The sequence below is a fragment of the Talpa occidentalis genome, unplaced genomic scaffold (genome assembly GCF_014898055.3).
Source record: "Talpa occidentalis isolate TD23 unplaced genomic scaffold, MPIMG_talOcc4v2.1 talOcc4.7, whole genome shotgun sequence".
Taxonomy (NCBI): domain Eukaryota; kingdom Metazoa; phylum Chordata; class Mammalia; order Eulipotyphla; family Talpidae; genus Talpa; species Talpa occidentalis.
In genome coordinates this window covers 118,586,986-118,606,299 of record NW_023605083.1, presented here as the reverse complement: position 1 = coordinate 118,606,299, position 19,314 = coordinate 118,586,986, and the positions used below count along the sequence as shown (strand labels likewise).

Below are 19,314 nucleotides of genomic sequence, written 5' to 3'. Positions count from 1 at the left end.
ATCTCCTGTATCCCCCGCTGCTCCCCTCAGCAGTGTACTTCAGCCAATCCGCCTGTTCTGTTCCCCACTCTGTCTCTGGTGAATCCTTTCACCACCACCCCCCACCTCTGGCCTGTACTGTAGCTATTATATGCAAAAATAAATAAATCTTACCAAAAAAAGAATTTCTTTAACATAATAGGTATATTTCAAAGTATCTACAGTATATAGCTCATACTTAATGGTGAAATGTTACAAGATTTCTCTGTGAGATCAGAAACAAGACAAGGTACCTGCTGTCACTAACTATCTAGCTGACATTATGTAGAAGGTGTTGCATGCAGAGTAAGCAAAAAAATAAAAAATATATTTAAATTTAAAAATTTTATTTTCCCTCCATTAACCCCCTTCCATTCCTTCTCCCACCCCCACCCCACACTCTTCACCTCTGGTAACCTCTAAAGGATTTTTTAAAAAAAGAAAATGCTATGCCTTGCAGATAATTTAATGCATACAGAAAACAAATCTACAGATAAATTATTCAAATGAATAAGATAATATAGCGGATCAATATATATAAATTATATTTTACATATATCAGCAAAAAGAAAAAAAAGAAATTTGGAAAATACCAGTGGTAAAAGCACTAAAAATATGAAATACCTAGGGATTTACTTAAGAAAAGGTCTGAAAGAGTTCTAACACATTAAATTGTAAAAATTTATTGAGAGAACTGAGAATACTTAAAAGAATAGATACTATGTTCAAATATTGGAAAATTCAGTATTGTAAAAATGCCAATTCTCAACAGATTCAATGCAACCCGAATAATGTATCAACAGTTCTCTGCGTGTATCACATAATAAGCCAATTCTAAAATTTATATATAGTGTGAAGAGGTAAAATTAGCCATGAGATTCTTGAAGAACAAAGTAGAAGAACTTGCTTTACCAGATATCAAGATGGATTATAAAAGCTCTAATTTAGTGTCTCATTAAAACAGGCATTGACAGAAAATAGATGAGACAGCTCAGACAGATTCTCATGTATCAATTGCCACTTGATAAATAAAGAAGTATTGCAGATTAGTGAGCAAGGGCTAGATTTTTCTGTAAATAGCGTCATGACATTTGGGTAGCCACGTGATAAAGAAAGGAATTTGATGCCTACTCCAAGTATATATAAAAACTAATTCCAGCTCTAATTGCGAAAAGCAAAATACTGTATTAACATTAAAAACTACTCATCAAGGGCCTCCCTGGTGGTCTAGGGGTTAAGTTTCAGTGCTATCACCACTAAGGTGCTAAGGCCTGAGTTCAACACCCGGCCAGGGAACTGACCCACATGGCGCAGCAGACCTCTCCTGTCTCTCCCGCTGCTCCCCTCAGCAGTGAGCTACTCCCCTCCCTCCCTGCACCTCTGGCCTACACCTCAGTTCTATGCAAAAAAAAAAATTATTTATAAAAATTAAAAAAAAAATGAATTTCCTTTAGTAGGATGTAACAACACACTGGAAACATTTTGAATATTTGCCAACAACAGAATGCATAAACAAACTGCAAACTGATATGTATTCATATACAAAGAAGACTATATAGCAATGGACACAAATAATCTTCCTTTCATAATCCAACTACAGTGGATACTAATAAGATTAATCTTTTGAAAGAATCAAGGTAAAAAAGAACATATTCAATATGATTCTTTCTACATATTAAAACAGGAGTAATAAAAACAAAAAAGACTTCAAGAAGGAAAATAGCCATGAGTCACCTTTGGAGGAGGTATGAGATCATCAGGAAGAGGCACTTGAAAGGGGCGGGTGTTTCTAGGATGATGCTAGAAATATTTTTCACCTGGGTAGTGGGTAGCTCAGATTTTTTATAATTATATGTTAATGTATACTTTTTGTTTAATGTACTTTTCTGTGTGCATATTTCACAATAAAAGTTGGGGGGAGAAGGAAAGGGAGACAGAGAGACACAGAGCGGGAGGGGTGGTTGGCTTTAGCACTAGATTTTGTGCGTGTGTGCGTGCGTGCTTGTGTGTGTGTGTGTGTGTGTGTGTTAGCCAGGGTGCATTTTCCCTCCATATGAAATCTTCCCTTAAATCTGCCTCCTAAATTTCCAAGGGACAGAGGGCCCTGAGCCGCCATCTAGGTTACAATGACACGTGGCACTACTAACTGACCCAGGCTCCCCATTCTGTGCCCCCTGGAACAGAGACTGAGACTACTGGGCATAGTATAGACAGTAAATACAAGCTAATTGATTGAATGAATACAAATTATACTGAAAGCTGTGGCTTTCTGGATGTGTAGAATTGTTAGAGGGAAAGGATGTCCTGAGCTAATTCCATACAGGCTTTGTGGACTCCACCTCCACTCCAGACCAAAGTCATCAGGACATTGGGAAAGACAAATCCCGTCACCACCAAAGGGAAGGTGGCTGGGACCTGAGGGTGGAGTTAAGCAGCTAGGTTTGGTATAAAACCAGACACGTGGGCCTTGGGGGGATCCCCTTTTGGCTCTCTGCCAGCTCGTGGCTCTTGGCCAGTTTTCAGAGTGCCATTGGGTTTCCAGGTCGGCTAATCGGGTAGGACCCATTTAAGATTTTATTTCCCTATTTTTTCCCTGAGTTGTACATTTCCTCATTTCCCGTTCCCTTGTAAATAAACCTTTTATTAACCTTTTGTGTGGGCCTGCAGTGGAGTATTTACAAGTCCCTTTTAAGTGCGCGAGTGAGGACACAACCCGTTTTATACTGGGGCTGCTCTGTAACAGAATCAGTTTCCCATTTATAATAGGCCCCACAAGTTAATATAGTCTTAACTTTTTTGTATAGTTTACAAAATTCTTTCATACAAATTATGATGGCACAAAGTACATTGTAAGAGAGCTTGAAACTGGTATTAGTTTCCTCTCAGCAGGGTTCACAAACCATTCTTTGCTTGAAAATGATGGAGCCAGGACTAGAATCAGAAAGCCGGGGTCTCCCGGTTGTAGGCAGGTGTCTTTCTCACTTTTCTTCAGTCATTCAAGGGAGACATGTCTTGTGAGATGCTTGATAACCACCGGCCGCTAGATGCAGAGCTGCACCGTAAGGAAAGAAGAGGGAGGCACAGGCTCCTCTCTCCACCTTCAATTTAGTGTTTCCTCTGCATTTTTAAAAAAGATTTACTTCATTTATTTATGCATACAAAAGCTGGGGTGCAGGCCAGAGGTGCCGGGGTGAGAAGATTCACCAGAGACAGAGTAGGGAGCAAAACAGGTGGATCTACTGAAATACACTGCTGAGGGGAGCAGCCAGCGAGACGGGAGAGGTCTGCTGGGCCAGGTGGGTCAGCCCCCTGGCTAGGGATTGAACTCTTGGGGGATTGAACACTTGCTGCAGTGGCTGCATAGTTTTATAGTGCTGAGACTTAACCCCTTGCGCCACCAGGGACTTAATCCCTTGCATTTTAAAATTTTTTAAAAAGATTTATTTATTTATGCATACAAGAACTGGGGTACAGGCCAGAGATGCGGGTGGTGGTGGTGGTTGTGTGAGGATTCACCCAAGACAGAGTGGGGAGCAGAACAGGCAGACTGACTGAAATACACTGCTGAGGAGAGCAGCAGGGGAGACAGGAGAGGTCTGCTCCGCCATGTGGGTCAGTTGAACTCGTGCTGCAGAGGCTGCAGATAGCTTCACAGTGCTGTGCTTAACCTCTTGCCCCACCAGGGAGGCCCTGCATTTTAAAATTATAAATCAGAGACACCCTGCAGGGGAGAAGGAGGGAGAGGGATCAGAGGGAGGGAGAGAGGGAGGAAGGCGCACAGGGGACTGAGGTGATGGTGCACGGGTGCATTGATGAAGGAAATTCTATGGGAACTACACCTGGGAGTGTGTGGGGGGAATCATTGTTTAAAAATGAACAATGATGTAAAAAATATATAAAATTAATTAATTAGAAAATAAAATTTGGATAACTTCCTTCTATGTGAGCCACATTCCCCAAAAAATGATCTCAGAAATCAGGTGTGGCCCAGGAGCCTAACTTAAAGCTGTTGTCCAAGTTGTGTGACCTACATCTGCAACACAATGACTTCAAATTCACCAGGATGTGTACTTCCTCTGCCCTGAGATATGCGCAACCTCTCTATTCAGTGGTTGGTGGTTAACCTCCCTCCTCCCCAACTTCTTTTTTTGCTTCCTGTTTTCTTATTTTCTTTGTATTCCAAACACCTTCATTGTATTTCCTTCCAGACTGATGCCAGATATCAGTGTGTTCCTCTGGGATGATCCAAAGTGATAGCAGACTTCAAAATAAACACTGTCTTTCTGGAACTGCACTTTGGCACCAACCATGTTTCTGCAACCTCAGGGGCCTTCGGTCCTACATAATTCATTATTGGGCCATACTAGCTGAAGTTTCATTATTTCCTGACAGCTACAATTCTCTGACTCAGTGAGAAATAGAAAAGTTCTTTCTTTGGCTACTTTTCAATTCTGGATTACTGATGAAATCACAAGCTTGCCTCAGTACGAAAATAATTTCCTCCCTAGGCCACTAACATCTGCACAAACCTGGCAGTGATATGTGTTTGACCCCACTGTTTTAACTTTAAAATTGCTTTTTTTCTTGATTTGACCCTTTCCTTTCCCCTCCCCTGCTGTGTGCCAGCTCGCAGGTTTTGTCTTTTTCCTGACCCTTTGTTCGGTTTCTCTATATTTCATATATAAGTGAAATCATCTGATATTTATCATTTTAAAACAAACAAAACCTACTTTTTTCTTGAGATTGATTTTCCCCCAGTTTTATAGAGATATAATTTAGATGTACCACTGTTTTAAATTTAAGGTGCACAGCATAATGGCTAGGTTTTGTTTTTAATTGTGAAACTATTTCCACTCATAGAGCTAGACAGCCATCCTCATCTTTCAGCTTCTCCATGTTCTGTCTTGTGAGGGAGTAAAGAAGCTTATGAAACAGAAGCAGAAAGGTAAGAAGGGACCTGAGCAGCATTTATCAGAGGCATGGGCTGTGGGGTAAGGAAAATTTGCCAAGGGTGGGCACAGTTAAGATGCCAATATGGCAGCATGCTAAAGGGCAAAAGGGGGACACTGGAGGATGAAAACAAAATATACCAGAAAACAACTTTCTGGTATAGGAAAAAAAATTCACAAACTCAAGAGCAGTGCTTACATTGTGGAATTTTCTGAGAGGAAGAAAAGTGAAAACAGAGCTGACATCACCAGAGAGGAACGGGGTGACTTGCGGTCTGCATGCCAAACCATCAACGTTCACCTTTAACCCCCCCCCACTGGACATTTTTTTTTTGTTGTTCTTCTATCTTACTGGCCTAATGGGCACTTCCCCATTAAAATTCTTTGTTTGAAGGACTCATATAAAATGTCAAGAATAGTTATCTCTTATTAAGATAAAACACTACAAAAATCAGAATTAAGTCAGTAATTAAGTGTCGAGCTTCTGGAGACTTCCATGCCAACTCTGCCTCTATTAGCTGTGGGACTTTGGTCAAACTACTTAACCTGTGCAAACTACTTAACATGCTGCACCTGTTTCCATGCTATGACGTGTGAGCAATAAATACGTCCACCTACTGCGAGGACATGAGGTTTGCTGATCACCCCGTGGAGAACACCGAAAAGCGAGCCTGGCTCTTGGTGCTATACACCGGCAACTACCACTTGGGGCAAATGCAGCTTCCTCTGGACCTCCCAACCCATTCACCGCTCTAAGATGGTTCTGGGGGTGGTTCTATCTGCAAGAAGGAGATTTTTAATTTTAAGGGGACAGACATTTCCCTCTATTGTTCATATTCTATTTCTCACTTTCATAAAATTCTGCTGTTTCCAAATGAGATGTGCTATTGTAAATAAAAAGGTAATGCATTAGTTTCTCAACACACTCTTATATTCATTAACCTGTGTATCTAATTTTTAAATTAATTATTATCTCGTAGAATAAAATGGTCCACATGACAGAGTCATCCTTACTAGAACAGACAAATATTCTGGATGTGAATTTGTGATCCATGCTTGTTGTAATGCTTCTGCCAGCACCTGTGGGCTCAGGGGGTGCTTACCCACCACAATGGTCTTCCACATGGTGTTGGGTCTGATCAAGGAACTGACTACACAGCAAACAAAGTGAAGTAATGGGTTCGTGACCATGGTTGAAATGGTCTTACAACATATGCCATCACCCAGAAGCCACTGGCATAATTGAAAAGTGAAATAGCTTACTAACACCTCAGTTATAAAGTGTCGCTGGGAGGACACTGGGATGAAGAGGTTCTGTTTTACATGCTTTGAACCAGGGACCAGTGTATAGTGCTTTCTGCCTCATAGAATAGTTCAGGAATCAAAGGTGGAAGTTGGAATGGATTCTCTCATAATTACACCTAGTAACTCACTTGCAGAATTTTTGCTTCCTATCCAGGTAATTTTGAGTGCATCCATGATGTGTGAAGATATGACACCTGCAATTCAAAGCATAATGCTATAAGCACCACACACAAGGCAAAATGGTTGTTGAATCGAACAAATGGGAAACCAAATGTTCACTAGTTTATTATTAATAACCCACTAGTGTTGGAAGATACACTGAACAGCACAAAGTACAGAATTCCATTCAATAGCGACACTCTTGGTAGTCGTGAGGAAAGTGACTTCCAAATACTACATACATGCATCAGCACTGTGAATGCAGAATTGAGAAGAAAAACAGGGGGTACTGTGAAGACTTCTCAGAAGCATTGTGGGGATGCTCCCACTGAATAAAGCAGAAGACAGAACTTGGATCAAGATGGAAGAACTCCAATAGACCAGTAGACACAAGCTTATTTTACTTACAGTGTCATGCCAGAAAAATTGCATCCTCAGAGTAAAATAGTTCATAAAAAAATAGTCATTATTTCTTAATAATTTTGGCCCATGGCATTTTACCATCTGAAGTTACTTAAGTGGGCGTGTAGACTAAGTACCAATGAGGAACTATGCCTCCTTTGCCTCAGCTCTCTCTGCAAGTATCTTGTCTCACTGTATGAATCCTCTCACACACACACACACCCCACCACACCTCTGGCCCAGAACCCCAGTTCTTGTATGCATAAATAAAAAAATCTTTTAAAAAAAACTCTCAAAAAATACTAAGGCTATTCTGTCTATTGCCACATGGGGGATTCAAAAGTAGTATGAGGAAGTTCTTAATATAGCTAGTCAGTGTTAAAAGAATCCTGAATATAATCCTTTAATTTTATAAAAGGGAAGAGGCTCAAAAATGTAAACTATGTAGGGGAAGGTAAAAAGTATCAGGCTTTTCTGTCCTCCCGCCATTAGGAGAGATGACAGAACCCTGTGGTCCCGAATGCATGCCTGATGGCGGGCACCTGGAGTGGGGTGTGGACATATGTAGATGGGATTAACCTGGGCTAAGACGCCGCTTTTACGGGCGGCATCACAGGGACCCCAGCAGAAGAGAAGCAGTAGAAGCAGAGAAGCAGGAAGAGAACCACGAGGAGCGGAGAACAGGGCCACCAGAGAACGCCGGAGAGCCCAGATAGAGTGAAGACTTGCTGGGGGCTGGGAGGCCTCCCAGCCTCCCAACACCCCCGGGCCCCCTGCACCTCTGCTTGCTGTATACCTGGTAAATCTCAATAAAAGCCTGTAAAAGCCACTGAGGGCTCCAGGACTCTCTCCTCCTTTACCCCATCTGCTGGATCAGAAAACCTGCCCTGTGTCCTTCCTGCCCTTATAACTATAACAGAAGTGTGATTAGGTGCTAAAATTAGTAGTGGGAGACAATAAATTTAAAGAAGAAAGTGATCTATCTGGGAAGAAATGTTTTGAAGAAAGTGGAATTAACAAGGGAAACATTCTAAACATGAGGAATGAGACTGGTTTGTCTTGGAGGCAGCCAGGTGAGTCTGGTTAGAAGAAAAGGGCCAAAGTAATAAGATCTTTAGTGCTAGAAGAAATAGCATTAAGCTCAATCAGTCCCCCAAAGTGGAAATAATAGGGGTCAAGGCTGAAAATTAATTGAAACCAGACACTTAGAGGCTACCTCCCCCTGCCATTTAGGAGCTTTTAAAGATATATTTTCCCCTCAATCACCACAGAAACCTTGTATATTTGCTTATATAATTGGAATATCATAAACCATTCTAACACCTTAGAGTCTCTGCTTTGCAATAATTTTCACTTCTTTGGGGGCAATATCACAAATGTGTGCTTTATTCTATAAGCAACAAGTGGCTGCTAAGAGGTTTGGGCCTAAATATCCTCCTGTTTCTTTGATTTATTTTCTCTTTTTCTTTTTCCTTCTCACTTTTCTTCCTTTGGTCTAGGACTCTATTTTCCTCTCAACAGCCATAACAGATACAACTGAATATATTTTCTAATATTCCATTGTCTTAAATAAAAATACTAATTAAGAATTTGACATAGTCAGCACTGCACATTTTTCTTTTATAAAGTAGATATTAAAGAAATGAGAAAATAAAGCAGATATTAAAGAAATGAGAAAAAAAAACTTATCCTAAAAGAAATAATTTTATTTTTTCTTGGTCTGAAGTTCAGTGAATCTGAACAGAAAAAAGTCTCCAACTTTTTACATTATTAATGACTTGTGTATACATTTGTTTTTGGTGAGAAAGGATGAACAATTATTTTTAAAAATGCTTTCATGATTCAACATCCATAAGCAAAGTAACTGGTGAAATCTTTGCAGATGTTAAACCGATAAGAAAGAATGAAGTATAAAATTTGAGAAAAGTTTGCCCAGAGCAAGATTGTGAGTTAACTTACATTAGAACAACTATTAGCATTACTATAATGCCTGAAATTAGTAATAAGTGCTTATAAAAGATGCTCAAAAATATGTGAATTCCTGTTAGATATAAATCTTTTCCAAAGATGTCGAGATTTTATTGATATAGGAAGATACAAATACACATATGATTTTGTGCTCATTGCATTAAAAAACTGGTATTCTGGAAGTAGCTATTAAAAAGCATATTTTAAAAAGCATATTTCTGAGCAAGGAAAATTATTAGGGACAAGGGGGGAGGGGCATTACATAATGACAGAGGGGTGAATTTTCAAGATATAACAAGCTTAACGTGTATACACTTAGCAACAAAGCATCAAAATATGGCATGTGCCAATTTTGCAAAAAGTTCAAAAAGTAACAACTACAGAGAGAAACAGATGAATCCACGATTATAGCTGGAAAATTCCAGATGCCTCTATCAGTTAGAGACAGATCAATAGACAGAAGATCAGTAAGGCTATAGGTGAATAGTGAATAGTGCCATCAATCAACAGGATCTAACTGACATTTATAGAATCTTCACCCAACAGCAGCAGAGCATATATTCTACGTCAAGCTCACATGCAAGATTCACCTAGACAGATCTCATTTTGGGGCATAATTCAATACCTGAGCAAGTTTAAAAAAATAAAAATCATACAAGAATGCTCTCACACCACAATGGGAATTAATCTAAAAATCAGTAACAGATAAGACAGGTGGAAAATTCTCAAATGTTTGGAAAGTAAACAACTTATTTCTAAATACCATATGGGTCAGAAATTCTCAAGAGAAATTACAAAAATGTTTTTAATTAAATGAGAATTAAATTTATGGATTCAGGAAAAGCAGTGCTTAGAGGGGAATTTATAGCATTGAATGCACATTAGAAAAAGAAGATAAAAAATCAATATTCTAAGCTTCGAACTTCATAAACTAGAGGAAAATGAGCACTATAAGCCTAAAGCAAGCAGAAGAAAAGAGCCAATAAAAACTAAGGGCAGAAATCAATGAAATTGAAAGCAGGAAATCAATAAAGTAAGTCAACCAAACCAAAAGCTTGTTCCATGGAAAGATAATCCAAAGTGATAGACCTCAGGCCAGGCTAACAAAGAAAAAAAGAAGACGCAAATTGCCAACATCAGAAATGAAGGAGGGATCACCATTCCTGATCCCAAGGACATTAAAAGAATATAAGAGACTATTATGAATACCATTATACACACAAATTTGTGTTTTTTGGTAAAGATTTATTTATTTATGTGTAGAAGAACTGGGGGGTAGGCCAGAGGTGCGGGGCTTGAGAGGATTCACCAGAGACAGAGTGGGGAAGCAGAACAGATGGATTTACTGAAATACTCTGCTAAGGGAAGCAATGGGTGAGACAGGACAGGTTCTGCTGCACCATATGTGGGTTAGCTCCCTCGCCAGAATGGAACTCAGGCTGTAGTGGTGATAGTGCTGAGAGGTAACCCCTAGGCCACAAGGAGACCCTGTGCCCACAAATTTAATAATTTAGATGAAATAGCTCAGTCCTTGAAAGGCAATCTATCAAATTTACACAAGAAAAAACCGATAATCTGTATAGGACTATATCTATTAAAGAAATTTAATCAATAATTAATAACCCTCCAGAACAGAAAGCATTAGAATGAGAAGGTTTTATTAGTGAATTCTACCAAACATAGGAAACCATACTAATTTTCTACAATCTTCCTCCCTCACCCTCCAAAAAAATAGAAGCAGAGTCATCCTATAAGTCATCCTATAAGGCCAGCATTACCTTAATGTTAAAACCAGATAAGGATAATAATAAGAAAGTAAAGCTACAGACTAAAATGTCTCATGAATATAAATGTAAACATCCTGAACAGAGAATCAGCAAATCAAATCCAACAATGTATAAAAATGATAATATACCATGACCAAAAAGGCTTTATTTTGACTATGCAGGATAGTTCAACATTTGAAAATCAATTAATTCAATCCATCATATCAACAAGCTGAAGAGAAAAATCATATGGTCCTATCAATAAATGCATAAATAGCATTGGCAAAAACCAAAACCCATTTCATGATAAAAACTTTTAGCAAACTAGGAATAAAGAACTTCATCAACTTGAAGAACATTTATTTTAATAAAGCTATAGCTACCTCATCATTAATGGTGTGAAATTGGATGCTTTTCCTCTGAAATCAAGAATAAGGTAAGGATGTCCCCTCCCACCATTCCTATTCAATATCGTAGTGGGAAGTTCACAGTAATGCAATACGAGAACTCAAGGAAATACAAGATACACAGATTAGGAGGGAAGAAACAAAACTGTCTTTGTTCACGCATGACAGGATTGTCTATGTAGAAAATTTTGAAGAATTGACCAAAAAAATTAAAAAATGGAATTAATGAGCTATTCTAGTCACAGGATATAACATTAAGATACAAAAATCAGCTGACTTCCTAAATAACAGCAATGAACACTTGGAATTTGACATAATATTTATTTTCACCAAAATTAAATATTTAGGCATAAGTCTAAGAAGCATATTTTATGACATATTAAATGAGAAAATATGTACAAGATCTAAAGGAGAAAAAACTACAAAACTTGGATGAAATAAATTATAGAACTAGAGATACATTTCATACTTCTGGGTAGAGAAACTCCATATTGTTGTCAATTCTCTCCAATATGACCTATCAATTCAATGCAATTACAAACCAGATTTCCAGAAAGTTGTTTTATAATTATTAGCAAACTGATTCCATAGTTTATATGGAAAGGTTAAAAAATCCAGAATAACTTACATAACACTGAAGAAGAATACAGACAGAAGACTGAAACTAAAGTTAAGACTTCCTATACAGTAATCAAAACAGTGTGGTACTGACAAAAGAATAAGTGAACCGATAAATGGCACAGAGTAGAAGACCCACACCGATCCATAAATTGTAGTCAATTGATCTTTGACAAAGGAGCAAAGGCAATTAAGTGTCAAAGCCATAGAGCTGTACCACATAAAGAATGAATCTTAGAGACTTCCTGGTGGCGCAAGGTGTTAAGATGCAACCTATGAAGCTGCCTGCCGCCACTGCAGCACGAGTTCCGTCCCCAGGTGGCCAGGGAGAAACCCACATGGCGCAGCAGACCTCTCCTGACTCGCCCACTGCTCCCCTCAAGGGTGTACTTTGGTCAATCTGCCTGTTCTGTTCCCCACTCTGTCTCTGGTGAATCTTCTCACTCCCACACCTCTGGCCTGTACCCCAGCTCTTGTATGCATAAATTAATAAATCTTTAAAAAAAAAAAAGAATCTTAGTGTGAACTATTGTGAACTAGAGTTAATAATGTGTCAATATTAGTTAATTGTAACACATGCATCATATTAATACAAGATGTTAATTATAGGGGAAGCTGGGGAGGGAGGAGAGCATGGGCTGGAGTGGGTATATGGAAGTCTATATAATACCTGCTCAATTATTCTGTAACCCTAGAATTGTACTAAAAAATAAAATCTATTATTTAAAAATAACGTAAAAACAAAGGAACCAAAAGAAACAACTTTTTTGGTTTTAATTACAAGGGTAACATTTATGCCTTTATAACATACAAGAGTGATTTCAAATTAATAGTATGAAAAGTATGGTTTTTATTATATTATACTTTGCTACTCTTCTTGACCTTAACAGTCTGAGGTACAGAGCAAGAGATTCAGTTTGTAAACAAAACATACCTCATTAAAAATCATCCATTAGTACCTATTTTCCTTTGTACATTGGAGATATCGTATGAAATACCTTCTTGGAAATGCCATATCACCCATCTTTTTTAAAGTTTCTAAAATGTGTATAGTCCAATGTTTTTGTCTTACTGGATCTTACTGAATCTTACTGAGTGGAACTATATATGATTCTCTGGGATGTGAACAAATCATCTTATGTCCTCCACCTCCATGAGCTAACAATGCTTTCCCCTCTTGTCTGCATATTTTGGTTCTCGTTTGAAGATTACTGGCAAGATTTAGCTCCATAGATATGGACGGAAACGCAGGTCTGACAAGTAACATCGACATCAGGACTAAACATTCCAGGACTACAAACCACTGCAGAGGAAAACACATAGAAAAGATTATTATAATTTCAGTTAGAAGAATTTTATACCTTCAATCTGCCTTCAGTCACATGCCATTTCTTTGCTTGTACTGAGTAAACAAGCTGTGGAAGGTTATTTAAGAGTTTTCAACTTTGTAATCCAATGATCTAAAAGGCAGGAGAAATTTAGAATCCTAAGTATTTTTTCCTTTAGTGTCAACATTTTACAGTTTTTTGCAGTGCCCCATTGATGAATTCCTATGTCTTTCAATAGTTTCATAGTTCCTATTTCCAATTCTGTTTTCTAAGTAGAACCACTCTCTTTTTTTCAGTATAGTAGCTTAAGTCAGAACATTACAGAAAATGTTTTGCAATACTCGAGTACATTAAGAAGAATTAATATGGGCCTCCCTGGTGGCGTAGCGGTTGAGCGCTGGGTTGCGAAGCTGCCCGCAGCTTCTGCATCGCCAGTTCGATCCCCGGCTGCTCCCCGGCCACCAGAGGAGGGTCCCACATGGCACGCAGACCTCTCCTGCCGCCCGCTGCTCCCCTCAGCAGTGTACTTCGGTCCTTCTGCCTGCTCTGCTCCCCGCTCTGGCTCTGGTGAATTCTCTCACCCTCCCGCGCTTCTTACTGTACCCAGTGCTTGTATAAATAAATAAATAAAAATAAATCTTTTTAAAAAAAGAACTATTAATATATCTGAAGATGATTACATTTAGAAATTTGAGCTTTGAATTTTTACATCCCTTTAGCTAAAATACAGGGTTATTTTTTTCTTTTGTGGTAAAAGAATCACTATATTCAATTATCCTAAATGAATTAATTACTCAACCATTCTTCTGACTATATAACCAAAATATTTGGATATTTATATTTCATAATTACCGCAACAGCTAGCGCAATTACTATGTAGACCTTCATTTTTCCCAAAGCCTGGACGACAACTATCCATACGGACGACTTGAAAACTGTGGTCCACAAAATGCATAGCTGGTAGAGTTTTATTAAAGTCATGGTAGTAAATATATGCTTGGCTCCGGAAAAATTCTTCTATTCGATCTCTTGCCTAAGATTTAAAAGTAACAAAGAGAAGCACAGTTACTGAACTGTGAACCCAATTTCTCCACCTACATCAGAGTCAGTGAAACACAGTATAACATGTCATGATTTACATGCAGATGAATTCTCGAAAAGCTATTTAATACTTGTTAATACTCAATTAGTTGATATTAAAACTTGTCTAGTCTTGACCTCACCAATTATGCCTCATATGTACAATATAAAAGAAACTGAGGTTAAATGGAGGTTAAAGAACACTTGTTTTGAAGTATTTGCAGCATATCTATGCTAAACGTAAATAGCTGGGAGTTCATTATTTTAAGGGCCATAGAAAATAGAAACCAAAACTTTTCTCTAAATCAGCATTACCAGCTAATGATGTAAATTTTTTTTTTAGCATAGAATTTAATATCTAAAGCTAACTGAGTGTTTCCCATAAGTCATGCACAATATTAAAGGTATGGACTGAGGAACTACACCAGGATATTGAAAGGATTTTTTAAGACTATGCCCTTAGCCTCTGAGGATAGCTGCGAAGAGAGAACAATTGTGATCAGTATAAACAATTTTGGAAGAACCATTGGCTTAATCTAGCATGATATGATTGTGAGATTATTATTCAAGCTGCTGCTTAGTTACCATTCGGGGAACAAAGACCAGGGATTTTTTTCTTGTCAAAGAAAAATGCGTAACATGGGAGCTATCTAATATTCCAAATGTACTATTCCAAAACAAAATGTGCTGAAATAGTATGAAAACAGTAAAGATGCTCAAAATTTCAGTTAAAAAAACTGAAAGACAAACTCAACAATACTTTGTATTTAATATTTATTTTAAAGAGTAATTTGAATCTACTTGCTTAGAAATGTCTTTACTGTTGATAAATGCAACATAGAGAAATAGGTTTTTGAAGTTATTTTCTAATTAACAAAATGAAGCATTTACAAAAATTTAAAAAAGTTTTATTGGTTATTAAGATACTTCTCTCCTTACACTGAAATTCTCACCTCCAGGATATTATGATTTGTGATATCTTCACAGTCAACAGAATCATTGCATGTACCTTTCCACCCTGGTGCAAAAGGATTAACTGGAGAGAAAAAAATGACATCTTCACGAAAGGATTCTACAGTTCCAAATGTTCCAATAAGCTCCAAATGCTGAATTCAGTACCAATGCATGCATGAGTTTCATCTATCTAACCCTAGTAATAAAGTAAGGTACACAATTTGAATAATTTATACATTATGATTTCACTCCATCTGGGGGCTAATGGAAGTAACTACAAGACTTTAAAATGAATGGAAATAAACTTGATATGGTTCCTCCCTTTTATTAAGTTCCTAAAAATACAATTTAAAGTTCTATAAATGAAATATTAGCTTCACATTTATAAAGTGTTAATAAGTACACTGACTTCTAAAAGCAATAATGTATCAAATTTGAAGGTAAATAATGTGTTAATCTTTACAACCTAACCAGGCTAATAACAACATACTCTAGTACTTAACTAACATTTAAGGTCTAGTATTTGTAAGCTATTTTACATTAATATGGTAATTAATTTTGTAATCTATCATGGTTCAAGTTATACTGATAAAGTTAAAGAACTGTAAAAAAAATGTTTTTACCTTGAAAGGCTATAAAGAGCTCATGTACGAGGCCACGATTTGGAACCTTAACAAAATGACATTTATATGATGGTTCTATGACATGGCATGACAAATCAGAGATTAAATTATCCAAGATTTTCTTCAGCACTCTAAAGAGCAGGTCATTGTATTTTCCTATGCAAGATTTTGTGGTAAAACGTACAGCCATCTGATATGAATAATCAGGTTCCCGATAAGCTTCAATAGATGAAAATGAAAACAACTGGGCTTAGCATTTATTTCTATTTAATTTTCCTTAATTTTCAAGTCAATTCAATTTTCAATTTCAATTCAGTATGTGCAATATGAAATCCTATCAATTTTACAAATCCAGATAGGAATTTAACCTAATATTTTGTCAGTTTGTACTCACAAAAATATACAAAATTAGTAATTTTAATAAAAAAGTTATTTTCATCAGATATACTCAGGGTAAGAGGGGAGTGGCTTCACTAAATAGATGAGTTAACAGTCTCAAGGAAAAAAAGGAAGATTTCAGGGGTGAGGGTCTTAATTTCCAGAAAGTCACTGCTGTCTGCACAGTCCAGTGAAAAAGGTGATTAAGGGCCTCCCCTGGTGGCGCAGCAGTTGAGTGCTGGGTTGCGAAGCTGCCCCCAGCCTCTGCAGCGCCGGTTCAATCCCCAGCCACCAGCGAGGGTCCCACATGGCAGGCAGACCTCTCCTGCCGCCCTCTGCTCCCCTCAGCAGTGTGTTTTGGTCCATCTGCCTGTTCTGTTCCCCGCTCTGGCTCTGGTGAATCCTCTCACCCTCCCACGCTTCTGACTGTACCCAGTGCTTGTATAAATAAATAAATAAATCTTTTTTAAAAAAAGAAAAGGGTGATTAAGTTGCTTTTACAGAATAAAAAAAATAGATTTTTTAAAATTGTTGGCACAATTATGAGAAAGTAGATTGTGCTTGCCTACCTGGATAGTGGGAAGTGGGAGGCTGAAATAAGATTGTTGAGGACACACTATCTTGATGTCAATTTAAGAGTTTGGATAAATATGCCAAATTTTTCATATAACGATTACACACACTAAATTAAGAAACCATACTATTAATTCTGATGTGCCTATATTCTTACCAAATATCAAAAAGTCGTATCGCTGCTTTACAATTGTTTCTTCTTGTGTTTCTGCTTTGACTGTCTTATAAGAAAGAGTACATGTGTAAAATCCGGACAAAGGCTCCAAAAAATCTTTCACTATCAGTTTTCCTGTGTCAGTTATATTTATGTGATTATTTCCTAAACATGAATGGTAAATCACCTGATTACTTTGCATATAACAATTCAAACATTATTTAGTAAATGTGGGGTTAAATACAATTTTTTTTTAATTAAAGAACTACTTTAACTTCAAGAATCCAACAAGTCTAAAACCACAGGAGATAAGTACACTTTGGTTTTCTTTAATTCACTTCTTGGCATCTGATTTTATTTCGTTTATGCCAATAATTCAGGAGGTGAAAGTATACTGCCCTGTTCTACTATCCAATTTCTTCACATAAAGACAATAATGCTTCATTTCTAAGACACTAACATCATGAAAAATTATATGTTAGACACGTCCTCTTCCGATTACAGATTTAACAAGGAAAGATAAACTGCAGATTTTATAACAACATTTGAACTAATACAGCTCTGGAAAGTAGGGTACAAAAATTAACTGCTTCAGTTTTTGCAATAGGAGAAAATAAGGCGCAGACCAAAATATAACATGATTTATTTAATGGAGCAAGGGAAAATGCAGTTAAAATTAAATTTCAATTTATTCATTCCAATAAGTAACAGTGCTTTTTAAAACGTTCTCATTATTTAAAAAGATATTAAAATAAAATAATTTACCTGTTAATGCTTTTTCATCAGGCCCAATCCATAAGTAGGTGGGGTCCACTATTTCTTTTTTAGCACGTTTCAAATCCATACAGACAATGACTGGGCTATTGTGATGTAATTTTACATATATTTTCACTGTGATAAAATAAAATAATGTAGAACTACACTGTACAGCAAAACTAAAAACTACACTTTCCACCATTTTGTTCCAAAAATATTCCAACTAGTTCTTTTTGGATTTGACTACCTAAAAAATCATCATATCATGACACTTTAAATGCTAGTTGTTTTTGCTTCTTACTGTAAATTTTTAGACTGATAATTTTTCTGTGATATTATAGTTTTGTTTACAAAAATGTTCATTTTAGGTCATTTTAATGGATAGATTCAGAAGTCACTTTGACTCTTAACTTTTCGAAGGGTTAAGTGGAATAAATTTACAGAACAGAAAGGAACTGGCTCTTGATGGCAAACTATGTTAAAGATGATCATTGTCATCTCAAAGGGAAACTTGCTATTAGCTATAAATGTCCTTTGTTGGGAACAATAATGAAAACTATGTGAGGCGTACTAGAGAGATTTTTCTGCAATTATTTATCCCTGTTCAGATTCGGTGGAAACAGCACTTGTCTGCTAGGAACCAATGCAATCCGACAGAATATTAATTTTAAAGCCTCCTGGATGGCAGTCTCTGAACATACAAAATAGTCACCGTCCCAAAATTTGGTGGTGGCAGGGACAGCAGGAGGGCGCGCTAAACAGGGAGCGGGTCCTAACATGACAAATGCTATGCACTGGCCCAAAGGCATCTAAAGTCAGCTGGGTGGCTGCTCTCCTGGGGGGTGTGGGATGTTCCATACAGTAGCGAAGGACGTTTGAGTTGAGCCTGGAACGATGTGTGGCCCTTCTAGTCCACACGGGAAGGGATAAGGGCGTTGCAAGAGAGGCAACACCTCTACTCAGGGGGTCTCGCATCGTAAAGCTGCAGAGAGAGCAGGCTTTGAGAGAGATGCGGATTGAATCCGAGCTCCCTCCGAGCTGGGCGTCTTTAGCAGGTGATGCCACTGAGGTGAGGCAGGGTAGCTCTAAGGAGGAAAATGCAACCTTCGGGGAGAGCCGGGCACACTGGAGACCGTCAATCAAATCTGCATCCCTTCCCTCCCCGGGGAAAACCTCAGCAGGCCAGCCCCCGGCCCCGCCCCGCCCCGCCCCGGCCCCCTCCCCGCCGACGGCCGGCAGCGCCTCGCGCAGGTGCTGATTACCTACATGGGTGTCCCGGCTGGCCATAAATGAAGCCTTTCTTAGTGCGTTGGGAGAAACGCTGCCATCCAACTGCCAAGCAAAGAAAACACGACTTGTTAGGGCAAAGAGGAGCCAGATCCAGAGTGGGACAGGGTGGGGAGAGGCGGACGCGGCAGGCAGGGAAGTGGGGGGCAGTGAGGGGGGCGGGGGGACCCCCACCTCCAGTGAGGCACCAGAGCACCGCGGAGACTAGCACCCACGCTCGCATCACGGCTCAGGGGTTAGCGTCGCGGGAGGCGTCGAGGGGGAGGCTCCTTCCTATCTCAGGGCCCCCCCAACGCCTCCCCATCTCTCCTCCACCGAGCGTAGCAAACCGACGGGGTCCGCAATCCTACCGGTCCGTCGCGACCACGGGCGCCGAAGCGCCCGAAGAGCGCATGCGTGTTCCAGAGGGGGCGGGGCTCGCGCGTGGGGGCGGGGCGCTGGGCCCCGCCCCCTCTGCGCACGTGGCTGGCCACGTGCTGGTGCTTCGCGCCTAAGTCCTGGCGCCATTTTTGCCCATAGTCTGGGACACTTGGTTCTCAGCCTCCCCGGGGAAGAAGCAGATTATAGGGCCTCCCAGGTGGCGCGGTGG

General features: G+C 38.9%; 1 protein-coding gene across 2 annotated transcripts; it reads right to left on the bottom strand.

The window, feature by feature from the left end:
- Positions 1 to 12,344: 12,344 nt before the first annotated feature.
- ZPBP2 (zona pellucida binding protein 2) lies at positions 12,345 to 19,111 on the bottom strand. Of its 2 annotated transcripts, XM_037492501.2 has the most exons (8): positions 18,900 to 19,111; positions 18,705 to 18,770; positions 17,448 to 17,573; positions 16,686 to 16,847; positions 15,578 to 15,796; positions 14,954 to 15,036; positions 13,773 to 13,953; positions 12,345 to 12,895 (listed from the first exon to the last, which is right to left on the bottom strand). In XM_037492501.2, exons 1-8 carry the CDS (start codon positions 18,946 to 18,948, stop codon positions 12,801 to 12,803), a joined length of 981 nt encoding a protein of 326 aa, XP_037348398.1. In that variant the 5' UTR covers positions 18,949 to 19,111; the 3' UTR covers positions 12,345 to 12,800. The 2 variants fall into 2 exon arrangements, with proteins under 2 accessions (XP_037348398.1, XP_054545316.1); XM_054689341.1 differs by lacking the exon at positions 18,900 to 19,111 and having other exon boundaries at positions 18,701 to 18,735.
- Between the last annotated feature and the right edge of the window lie 203 nt (positions 19,112 to 19,314).

Excerpts from the sequence above, each read along its gene's own strand:
- ZPBP2 (XM_037492501.2), bottom strand. The coding sequence starts at position 18,948 with ATGCGAGCGTGGGTGCTAGTCTCCGCGGTGCTCTGGTGCCTCACTGGA. Across the intron at positions 15,797-16,685 it reads ATACGACTTTTTGATATTTG|CTTATCGGGAACCTGATTAT; the intron begins GTAAGAATATAG and ends CATCTATTGAAG. Across the intron at positions 15,037-15,577 it reads GCTCTTTATAGCCTTTCAAG|TTAATCCTTTTGCACCAGGG; the intron begins GTAAAAACATTT and ends TTTTCTCTCCAG.